The sequence below is a fragment of the Microtus ochrogaster genome, chromosome 8, assembly GCF_000317375.1.
Source record: "Microtus ochrogaster isolate Prairie Vole_2 chromosome 8, MicOch1.0, whole genome shotgun sequence".
In the NCBI taxonomy this organism is placed as follows: domain Eukaryota; kingdom Metazoa; phylum Chordata; class Mammalia; order Rodentia; family Cricetidae; genus Microtus; species Microtus ochrogaster.
Window position 1 is genome coordinate 20023406 of NC_022015.1, and position 10848 is coordinate 20034253.

Sequence of the window (10848 nt, forward strand, 5' to 3'; positions counted from 1 at the left end):
GCTCGCGCCGGGGTCTCCCGGCCTCTCACCCTGCTCGCGCGCTCGCGCCGCCCCCTCCCAGCGAGGGGCCGGCTGCCGACGACGCGCCTGCGCAGACGCCGAGGTGCCGCCAGAGTCTCGCCGGACTACGCCTGCGCGAGGGAAGGCCCTCTCTCGCCCCCCATTTTTCTTTTCTCCCGCCCCCTCCAGAGGACCTGGACAGATAATAGGAGAGAGAAAACTGGGTTCCTGCCAATCGCTGGGAGGGTGGGTGGGGTTGGAGGCGGGAAGAGGGTGGGTAGTCTAGAAAGAGGAAATGAAGAAGGCGGAGGCAGGACGAAGAAAATGGGCAATAGGAAAAAGGGACTCTGAGCCTCCTGGCCAATGAACACTGCTGAAGTGTGAGTGATCGCGGAAGGGCGGGGAATGAGGCTGGGGCTGGGCAGTAAGAGGTAGGGCCTAGGACCTCTTAGCCAATAGAAACGGAGAAAAGGGAACCAATGAAAAAAGGGCCTGGCGGTCAACTTGACCTACGGCCATGTCTATTCATGTACTGACAGCATCAACAGTCAATAGGAAGGGCTGAAGAATTTTTCTACTTCCTGAGATGGTCAGGAAGGAATGACACCTAGAGAGAGGCGGGCTGAACTTGTGCTTAACTTATCAGCCAATGACTATCTTTCTTCATTTTGAAGAAGGGTAGGAAGATCAACAAATGGTAGCTTCGAGGGGCAGGGTGCTGCCAGCAGGCGGTGCCAGAGCAAGAATAGTCAGTGACAACCAGAGACAAGCGCGAGAGGAGGTGACAGCTGGGGACATCTCTGAGAAGGAGCCTGGAGCATCATCGCTGCGGCTCCTAGCCAATAAGAGTTCCGTGCTGGCCTTCTTGGGTTTCCAAAAGGGCCTCCATTCATTCAGGTCCTGAGCTGCACCACAAACCTAGTGCCCTCATCCAGCACTCTCCACCGTGATGCCTCTAATTAGACTATACTCAGCATCTTCTAAAAGGCTCGTTTCTCTGAATTCCCTACTTCAGGCAGGAATCCCTGTCCAGGTTTCTCTAAGTTCTCATACATAAATTCAGCTTCTCCCCTGAACGCTGCTTATTTCTCAAACCTTATCCCTCTGAATGCTGCTTCATTCTGAGGCGGGAGGGGAGGGGTGTTTCCATATCAGAACCCAAATCTGTGAATCCTCAGTACCTTGAACCCTCCATATCTATATTCCTGTTCTTTGGAGGATTCAAGAACCAAGCCCTGTCGTTATCACATCGCTTTAGAACTCAGTGTCTATTAACCTAGGCTCCAATTTCATGAGCCCTCAAGGTTGCCCTCAGACCAAAATCATAAAGATCAGACCTTATGAGCACTGACCTTCCAGCTTCTACACACTGCTTCCCCTGGCCTCTGTTCTCTTGAACCCCCAAATGAACACAGCATCTACACTCTGAAATTCTAGTGAGCCCTGCTCTCCACTTCCCAGTTCCCCACTAGCTTTTGAGTTGTGAAGCTCCCAGTCTTGCTGGCTCACTCCCCCACTCCCAACTCAAGCCCAGACCCTGTAATGACCTGTCCGGTCTTCTTCTCCACTTCCCCACCTTCCACCTGATTCAAGTTTACTGAGCATGCCCCCTGACCCATTCCCTGTTTAGAGTCTTTCTCGCCTCCCGGAACCCACTAATGAGTGAGCTCCTCCATGACGTAGACCCCCACGGTACCCATATAAGGCAAAACAGCTGCCAACTAAAGGGGGGGGCTTGCAGGAGGCCAAGGGCAGCTGCTAAGTTTAGGGTGGCTCCTTCTCTCTTCTTAGAGACAACAGGTGGCTAGGCCCCAGTGCCCAGAAAAGAAAATGTCTTAGTGGCATTGGCATGGACTGGAGGAGGAGAGGGAGGAGACACATTCCTCAGGACATCAGGTCCTAAAGGGAGCAGGAGATGGGTGTCACTGCCAACCTGGGGTTTCCTCTGCTGCTGTTGCCCTAGACCTCCATTGCATGGAGGAGAATGTGGCACTGGGGCCCAGAACTTTATGAGAAGGGACCTCAAAGTCACAAAGTCAGCCAAACTAGTTCTTTCACAGGAAGGAGAAGTCACTGGCTGTGCTACCTAGGGAGAAGGTGACAGCTAGCACTTCCCTCTTGGGGCCTTTGTCACTTCTCTTCTGAGGTCCAGCCTCGATTCTTCAACCCTTCCCAAGTTCACCAGCATCTCTGCTTGTCATTGAACACCCCGCAGTATCTGGTGGCCAACCCTGAACATCTAGCCCCATCACAATTCTGGCGAACCTAACAGCCGACCTTTCACTGTCCCGACCTATGCCCACGTGCTGTGCCTTCTGTCTTGCAGGTCTGACCATCAGCCTTCACCTGAATCACTTCCTCAGCTTTCCGCTGAGTTCTGTTACTGCCATCACTTGCTTACTTACTAAAGTGAACCCACAAAGTCAAGTACATTGTAAGTCTGCATTAAATGCTCACTAAGTTTGGATCTGAGCCACCCCACTTAGGGGCCCAAGGTCTGGTTCTTTTCCCCCAGAACTATGGATTGGTGGAGCCTCTCTGATTTCTGGCACAATCCAGTCCCCTTTGGGGAGAAAGAACATCTCTTTCTGTCTATCCTAATGAGACTTGCATCCCAAGACTTACTCCCTCCTCCCTTTCTGGGCTCCAGCTGCTGCAGGCCTCCAAGAAAGGAGAGGCCCCTGAGCCGGGCTATTTTAGTATCTGGGGTGGGTATCCGCAGGGCTAAGGTTACCATGGTATGTTAAGGGCTGTGGGGACAGGACTATATAACCCCAGAAGAGCTGCCCCAAGCGGATCCTCTGCCTTTTCGAGCAGGAGCCACTGCCTTGCCCCCAGGAGATCTAAGATATGGTGAGTGCGGATCCCCAGCCACAGTCCAAAGCCACTAACTCAGGGTAGCCTCACCCTTCAAAAAGAAAAACAAGTTGGTGTTTCTCAGTCCAACTACAGGTGAGGTATGGATGGTCTCTCAGCACCAGAGTGGAGCAGAGGGTGCAGGGGCTGAAGGACTCAGTCAAGAACAGCATGCCTGGATGGTCACCCATGGGAAGTGGGGGGTCAGAGCCGCTCAAAGTCTGCTCCATCCTTTCTGTGCTCATCTCTAAAGTCCTCGGGTCAGTGAGATGATCCCACTCCCATCCGATAAGTGAGAAGTAGAGGTTCAGATAGGGACGGGGAATAGATTAAGCTAGCAGGTATGAGCGCCAAGTTAGCAGACCCAGAGTCCTGAGAAGGGTGCTTGTTGGACAGGATGAAGGGACCCAGGAGCTATAGCTGGGATGTAAGAGATACAGCCAAAACGAGCCCTCTTAGCCAAGATGCACCAAAAAAGAGAAAGTGAGTTTAGAAAAAAGGACTCAAAGAACTCTGAATCTGATCAGGCATGGTGTTATATGGCCATAATTCCAGCTGTTTCCAAGACTGAAGGAGTAGGATCACTGGGGTCCAGGAGTTCTAGACCAGCCTGAGCAACATGAGGAGACCTGGTCTCAAAAGAAAAAGAAAAAAGAAAGACAGGGAAGGAGGAGCTGGGGGTGGTGATGAATGTCTTTAATCCCAAGACTCAGGAGAATTAGATGCCTCTCTGCGAGGTCAGGAGTGTCAAGGTCTACACAAAGAGCTCTGGGGCTAACTAGTGAGACCAATGTCTTTTTTTTTTTTCCTTGTGGTTTTATCTGCCTGCTTCTGTTGGGATTAGCCCGCACCTGATTTAAGAAAAAGAGGGGGATGGGAATGTAACTCAGTGACTGGTAGTGCTTGACTGACCACCGAATAAAATCAGACCTGGCCGCCTAGGATGCTGACCCTGGTAACTGCACTTGGAGGTCGAGACGGAGGCAAGCAAACAGAAGGTCAGGTTATCCTCAGCCAAGTAGCAAGTCTAGGAGCTACCGCATGAGACCCAGCCTTTAACGACAACAGAAGTCTGGTCTACCTCCCAGAAGGGAGGTACAGGAACTGCTGGCAATCGCTCCTTCTCAATCTCTACCCTCACAGGCACCCAAGAAGGCCAAGAGAAGGGCAGCAGCAGAAGGGAGCTCCAATGTCTTCTCCATGTTTGACCAGACTCAGATCCAGGAGTTCAAGGAGGTGAGCAAGGGAAGCTAAGAAAAGTCCCCATCCCCCACCCCGGAAAGTGCACCTGTTGAGGGGAGGTTTAGAATTCCTCCCCTCCTTGTGAAGGGTGGAGGGGGTCAGCTGGCTGAGAGCCAAAATCTGATCTGCCTGGGGCAGCACTGCTGAAGCCTCGGGCCCATTCCTGGCTTCACCTGTCCCCACCCCTACCCTCCACAGGCTTTTACTGTAATAGACCAGAATCGAGATGGCATTATCGACAAGGAGGATCTCCGGGACACCTTTGCAGCCATGGGTGAGCCCCCTACTCCCGCCCATAGACAGTGAAAGCTATGGGAGCTGAGGGGACTCCAGTGGCTTCTGGTCCGCAGCACCCAGCTCCAATCCCTGCTGCTCACCCCGTTCAGGCCGTCTCAATGTAAAGAATGAGGAACTCGACGCCATGATGAAGGAAGCCAGTGGGCCCATCAACTTCACCGTCTTCCTGACCATGTTTGGGGAGAAGCTGAAGGGTTAGTAAAATGTCCTCGGTTCGAGGCCCTAGTTCCATCTTCCCAGACCTTCAGGGGCTCGCTGAACTCATGTGTCCTCTGACCCTTCAGGTGCGGACCCTGAGGATGTGATCACCGGAGCCTTCAAGGTCCTGGACCCAGAGGGCAAGGGTACCATCAAGAAGCAGTTGTGAGTGGCCCCCTTCAGTAGCTCCTTAGGTTCCTATGTCAGAGCTCGAGGTTGGCGGAATGAGAGAGCAGCAAGGGTTGCATTTTCACAGCAACTAAGGAGAGAAACTTGAGACAGGAGGTCACAGCATTTGGGAGAGAGCCAGACTAAAAAGAGCCACCCTGGTTTCAGCGAAGAATGGGGTAACAGGAAGGAAATGAGAGGGGACAGAATTTATAAACCCAATCTCACCTCCCAAATGTCACCTTCTCAGCCTGGAGGAGTTGCTCACCACACAGTGTGACAGATTTTCCCAGGAGGAGGTGAGTTGGGGAGGGCCTGGGAAGAGGGAGGACTCGGGCAGTGGGAGTTCGAGGACCGCTCCTAAACTTACTCCTACACCTTCCCACAGATCAAGAACATGTGGGCAGCCTTCCCTCCAGATGTGGGCGGCAACGTAGACTACAAGAACATCTGCTATGTCATCACACACGGTGACGCTAAGGACCAGGAATAGGGGACCCAAGGTCTCAGAAGACCTACATAGGCATCTAGCCTCCCCAACTCTCACCCGACCCCCAATAAAACTCAACTGGTCTTTGTTTCTTATTGGTGGCAACTTCCGTTTGTTTAAGCGCGAACTCAGGCGGGAGGTTGAAGCACCGCCCAGCAAGACAGGAGTGGCTAACAATGGACTAACTAGAAGCCAGAAGGCCCGCAGCGGGCAGCCCCATTCCTGCTGGGAAGAAGACTCGGGCAGCTCAGGGTGGGGTGGGGTAAGCAATTTTTATTAGACGGAGAACTTAGAAAAACAGGGATACTCTAAGTGGAACTGGCCTCCAGGAGTCGGAGGGCGGCTCAGAACAGCGCGGAGGGCGGGGTTGGGCGGGGCTACAAACTTCCGGATTGGAGGGACCTGTTTCAAGTGCAAGGGCGGACCTATCCTCTAGGATTGGACACTGGGCAGTCTAGAGCCCGACGGGACCGGAGATTGGCGGTGAGCCGATGCTAGGTTGGGCGGCGGTGAGGATCTCACAGACAATCTGACTGCTCGCCCTGAGCCTGGCTCTGCTGCATCTGAGCTTGCATCTTCTCCAGCATTTCTTGCATGCGGCGCAGCTGTGCGGAGCAAGATTACAAGCAGTAGGACCGGGCAAGACCGGAATGGGATCTAGGTAGCTGATTAGAGGGAAAGAGATGTGTTTGCTCACCTCTTCGTCTTTCTCGCGAATCAACTTCTCAGTGTCGGCTAGAGGCAGTATGGGCAGTGGGATCTCCGTGGCACTCTGCCGGGAAAGCTTGCTAAAATGGGGTGGGGGGCAGAAAACAGGAACCAGATCTGAAGTTGTGGGGGCGAATTCTGGGTGTAGGAGGCGGGGCCTCGTCCCTGAGGTTAGGGACGGAGTGGGAGAGGCTTAATTGGACCTGGAGGCGGGGTTAAACCTGGTAGCAGAACCAGTCAGGAAGGCTTACCCAAAGGGTGGCACCCTGGAAGCGCTAAAGTAGCCCGGCTCTCACCTGCGGCTGGTTCGGTCCCGGGCCCCAGGTCGAGCCAGACTCTGTAGGCAGCGAGCCCGATAGCCCTCGTAGAGCAGATCGTGGGTCACCTCTTTCAAGTCCTGAAGGTGGGTCTGTACCAGCATCCGCCTCAGGTTTAGGAAATCGCAGTGATGTGGATTCTCCACTAGAGGGCGGACCAGGTAGCTTTCCGTCAAACTCCACCCTTAGGATCTTCCCTCTGGGAGTACCTCGCTGTTGCGCCCCTAGGACCCCTCTTGTGGCTTCTAGAAACTCAGGACTAGAGCCCACCTCCTGTCTCACACACGCACGCAGACTAAGCTCCCTGCTGCTCTCAACGCAAGCAAGCCTGGCCTTACCTTCCACGGTACCCCAGGAGTAGCGGCGTCCCCTCACTGGTCGGGTTCCGCCATCCCTCACCACTTCACATGAACCAACCACCGCGAAAGGGATGCTTCCCTAGAGGGAAAGAAGTCAGGAGTCACGTTGGCTCCTCCTGGGTATAGACCTGTTTCCCAAAGCTTTCATCTCCACTTCTGCTTTCTGTTTCTCTGTCCCTCCACGTCCTCCAGTCAAACCTTCATCTCTTCGTTCTGCTTCTTGAATTCTTCATCCTCATCAGAGTCACATTCTGGGAACTGGTAGATGTTGATCTCCTCCTCCTTCAACTGGTCCCGGATCTCAGGGCGGACAGAGAGGGAAACTCAGGTGTGACCAACCGACGTGGCATGGCCAGAGACAGTGAGGTACAGAGATACTGGACAGTCAGAGAGAAAGAAAGACGTGAAGAGCCGGGCGGTGGTGGCGCACGCCTTTAATCCCAGCACTCGGGAGGCAGAGGCAGGCGGATCTCTGTGAGTTCGAGACCAGCCTGGTCTACAAGAGCTAGTTCCAGGACAGGCTCCAAAACCACAGAGAAACCCTGTCTCGAAAAACCAAAAAAAAAAAAAAAGAAAAAGAAAGACGTGAAGAACGGATGGTGGGGGTTGGCCACACAAGATGACCAAAACCAAACCCTCAGACACAGGGTAGTGAGAAATTCAGAGACAGGACAGACATCAAAAACCCGGAAGTGGGACAGGGGAGAGCACTGTAAAGACAGCAGGCCGGGAATAGTCACTACCATAGGACCAAAGAGCTGCCAGGAGTTGTGAGCATCCCCTTTCCCTCAGCCAGGTCCTAGCCAAGCATCTAGTTCCAGGGCTGTATAGTCATTCTGTTCAGAGCTATTAGGGACATGGCTGCTTGGAGCAGGTGCATACACCCTTTCCTCATACCCCCTCCCCAAGTCTAGCCTAGTAACTCCTGCTTTGAAAGGCCACCCCAAGGTCAAGAAAGTCATCAGAGGTGAGGTTCAGACACTGCTTTGTTTTCACTTGGTGCTAAAGGTCAGGCCCCACCCATACCTTCTGCTTGAGAACCTGAGTTTCCCTAGGCATCAGGGCATCTGCTTTGCCAATGACTGGGATAACATTGACCTTCTCGTGCACTGCCCGGAGGAAAGCCACATCCAGGGGGCGGAGCCTGCAGCAGGGATTGATGGGTGTTCAATTCCACAGTGCAGAGGTTTATCCAGCCTCCCCAACCCCCAGGGTGCCCTCCAGACCCTCTGCCGAAGGGTGAGATGAAGTAGAGGCAGCAGTGGACTCTGGAGTCCTGGATGTTTTTCCTGTTGAGGCCGCTCTCATCCCTGAGGTATTGCTCAAACTGCTCCTCAATGAATCGGACCACGGGCAGCCAGCTGGAGTGTGGGGAGAAGGGGTAGCATCTAAGACCACAGGGCAGGGAACAGAACAAAGCTAACCAGGTCTGTGGGGCAGGAAGTAATTTCTTTGCTTCCAACCGAAGCCATCGGGCAACTGACAGGAGCATGGTTGAGACATCAAGAAAGGAGGTGGCTCCACACCTGTAATCCCAGCACTCAGGAAGCTGAGGCAGGAGAATTGCCACATTTGGGACCAACATGGCCTACATAGGGAGTTCCAGGCCAGCCTGGGCTAATGTGACACCTTCCCAAAAAAGCAAAAACAAGCAACTGGAAAAAAAAAAAAAAGCGCTGAACCAGCCATGCCTATGTCTGTAATCCTGGAAAGAGGACTTCGAGTTTGAGTTTGGACCACACAGTAAATTTGAAGCCCCTGAGCTACATAGGGAAGCCTTTCCTCAAAAGAGAAACACTGGACTTTTTGGGCCACATTGTTTCCAGAAACAGATGCGTCCTTTTAGGTCAAGGACCCCTGACAAACCAGCCCACAACTGAGCCATAGTGGAAGAGAAGAGAAGCTTAGCTCTTCTCCGTTCCCCACCTCACCAGTCTGAACAGTCCACAGAGTCCCCAAAGCCCGGCGTGTCCACCAAGGTCAGCTTCACCTTGATGCCTCCCTCCTCGATCTCCACGCCCCGGCGCTCGATGGTCAGAGTTTGCGTGGTACGTGCTGGGGGTGCGGAGAAGTTGGCTGCATAAGCTCTAAAGCAGGACTCCGTACCTAGCTCTGCAGCTGCACCCCCACCCCCACCCCCAATGTGTATTTCAGGGGAGGAAACATTCTCAGAAAACCAGACAGACAGAAAAAGAATGCAGTCTGGTGACGCAGGAAGAGCAAGGGACACCACGGATAGAAGACCAGGACAGCAGCAGGGTGGGGAAGCCCATAGGGGTGGTGGGGCGCAGATCTTACCACTGGCATCTGGCACCTGCCGATCTTCGTAGAGGTTGGTGAGGAACAAGCTGTTGATGAGAGTGGATTTCCCGAGGCCTGACTCGCCTATGAACACGACAGACCTACTAGTCAGATGGGAGGGCGGCCAGGATCTCCGGAGTACATCACTACCCCCGGGTCTCTCTCCAGAACCCACAGACCTGCCACCATGAGTGTGAAGTCAAACCCCTTCTTGACAGACTTGCGGTGCAGCTGGTTGGGGAGGGCAGCAAAACCCACATATTCCTTGTCCTGTGGGGGTAAAGGAAGAAGAGATGAGATTCCTGGACACGGCAAGAAGTGCCCCGTATCACCGGAGCCCCAAAGCTAGGAAGCCAGCTTGCGGCTTGCTGTGGTTCACTTTGATTTGGGGATCCCCATGAGAGAGGACTGAGCCCCAGACGTCGAGATTCCTGGACCCAAGAACTCACCATGGCTCTGCTGGTTGTCGCTGCACCTGGTGTTGCTCCCCACTTCCTCTGGTGGGGCAGGAAGTTCAATCTATCAAACAAGGCTGGGGGTGGGGTGGGGGGCAGTGCAGGAAGCTGAGCTGCTCAAAGAGAGGTGAGAAACCCATGCTGCATTCTCTTTCTTTTCATTCAAAGATTTTATTTTTAATTACTTGGGGAGTGGAGGCCAGAGCAAGGCATTGAATCCCAGGACCTGGAGTCACAGGTAGCTGTGATCTGCCTAAGGTAGAAAATAGAAACTGAAGTCAGGTCCTCTGCTAGAGCAGTACGTGCTTCCAATGGCTGAGCCACCTCTACAGTCCCAAGCATCTTTTCTCTTATCTCCGTATAGAAGCCCTTTCCTTTTCCACGTCTTTATGCCAAGCCCCAAAGCGGCCCCATCGTCATGGTGAGAGGCGGATGGAACATGAGCAGAAAGGAAGGAAGCAAGATGTTCTCCTTAGTGAGTCTGGTAAGGGATTGACAAGATGATCTAAAAAAAAATCCCCAGGGTGTACAAACAACAAAAAAAGATAATAGGGTTGGGGTAGGAGGGGCCAACAGTTTCCCAGGTCAGGCAATGGAGTCCTTCTGAGGGGTGGCAGTGCTGGACTGGACTTGGGTACTGCCAGGCTGAATTCCCACTACACTCCAGTTCCCTAGAGTTGGGATGTCTTGAGACAGAATCTTGCCATCTACCCAGGCTGGCCTCGAATTTTCATGCCACCCTTGACGTCCTAAGTGTTAGGATTCCAGGCTGGTGCCACTATTACCTTGATTGCGGTTCTTTTGTTTTGTTTTTGAGACCGGGTCTCCTATAGACCAGGTTAGCCTAAAGCTCACTTTGTGGTAGTCTAAGATGACCTTCAGCTCTTGAGCCACCTGGCCTCTGGGTCCCTCATGCTGGGGATTACAGGTGTGTAGTACCACAGCTGGCAGCTTGTCACAAGTATCAAAAACCCAGAACTCACGCTGTAGACCACCGGCCTCTGCCTCCCGAGTGCTGGGTTTAAAGGTGTGCGCCTGGCGTGGGTGGCATTAGTATTCAAGTCACCACACCAGGCGGGCACCCACCCGACTACTGACCTCAGGACCAGCCCTAACAGGTGAACGATTGTTCAGTGAAATCTCCCCCAGATGTTTCTATTTTAACTACCCAGTACCTTCCTCAGGCCCCCAGTGCCCACATTAGCTTAGCTGTCTGTGTCTGATGCCCTGGCTGAACTCTGGGGACGGGACTATGTCTTTTGAATTTTTACATTCACATTCTACAGGCTTCACAACACTTGCTTTGTTAGGTGCAGGTGCAAATGCATGCGCACACGTACGCACACACAAAAGAGTAAATGGGACTGGAGAGGTGGTTCAGGGATTAAGAGCATTGGTTACTCTTTGATAGGACCAGGGTTCAATTCCCAGCACCCACATGGCTCACAGCTGTCTGT

General features: G+C 53.2%; 2 protein-coding genes across 2 annotated transcripts; one reads left to right on the forward strand and one right to left on the reverse strand.

Moving 5' to 3' along the window:
* Nucleotides 1-2794: 2794 nt before the first annotated feature.
* On the forward strand, nucleotides 2795-5342 carry Mylpf (myosin light chain, phosphorylatable, fast skeletal muscle). Its single transcript, XM_005351286.2, has 7 exons — nucleotides 2795-2853; nucleotides 4000-4092; nucleotides 4297-4372; nucleotides 4485-4589; nucleotides 4680-4758; nucleotides 5012-5060; nucleotides 5150-5342. The coding sequence occupies exons 1-7, from the start codon at nucleotides 2851-2853 to the stop codon at nucleotides 5252-5254; spliced, it is 510 nt and encodes a 169-aa protein (XP_005351343.1). The 5' UTR covers nucleotides 2795-2850; the 3' UTR covers nucleotides 5255-5342.
* Nucleotides 5343-5516: 174 nt separating this feature from the next.
* Sept1 (septin 1) lies at nucleotides 5517-9733 on the reverse strand. The gene is made up of 12 exons (XM_005351288.3): nucleotides 9694-9733; nucleotides 9386-9504; nucleotides 9116-9206; nucleotides 8934-9020; nucleotides 8567-8690; nucleotides 7862-7996; nucleotides 7662-7779; nucleotides 6834-6935; nucleotides 6615-6714; nucleotides 6256-6421; nucleotides 5949-6039; nucleotides 5517-5856 (listed from the first exon to the last, which is right to left on the reverse strand). Exons 1-12 carry the CDS (start codon nucleotides 9731-9733, stop codon nucleotides 5770-5772), a joined length of 1260 nt encoding a protein of 419 aa, XP_005351345.2. The 3' UTR covers nucleotides 5517-5769.
* Between the last annotated feature and the right edge of the window lie 1115 nt (nucleotides 9734-10848).

What these genes read in the sequence shown, in the direction of transcription:
- Mylpf (XM_005351286.2), top strand. An exon ending in GTTTGGGGAGAAGCTGAAGG is followed by an intron (nt 4,590 to 4,679) that starts GTTAGTAAAATG and finishes CTGACCCTTCAG; the next exon opens with GTGCGGACCCTGAGGATGTG. An exon ending in GGTACCATCAAGAAGCAGTT is followed by an intron (nt 4,759 to 5,011) that starts GTGAGTGGCCCC and finishes TCACCTTCTCAG; the next exon opens with CCTGGAGGAGTTGCTCACCA.
- Sept1 (XM_005351288.3), bottom strand. Translation starts at nt 9,733, where the DNA reads ATGCTTGGGACTGTAGAGGTGGCTCAGCCATTGGAAGCAC. An exon ending in CTTCACACTCATGGTGGCAG is followed by an intron (nt 9,021 to 9,115) that starts GTCTGTGGGTTC and finishes TCGTGTTCATAG; the next exon opens with GCGAGTCAGGCCTCGGGAAA. An exon ending in CGGGACCGAACCAGCCGCAG is followed by an intron (nt 6,040 to 6,255) that starts GTGAGAGCCGGG and finishes ACCCCATTTTAG; the next exon opens with CAAGCTTTCCCGGCAGAGTG.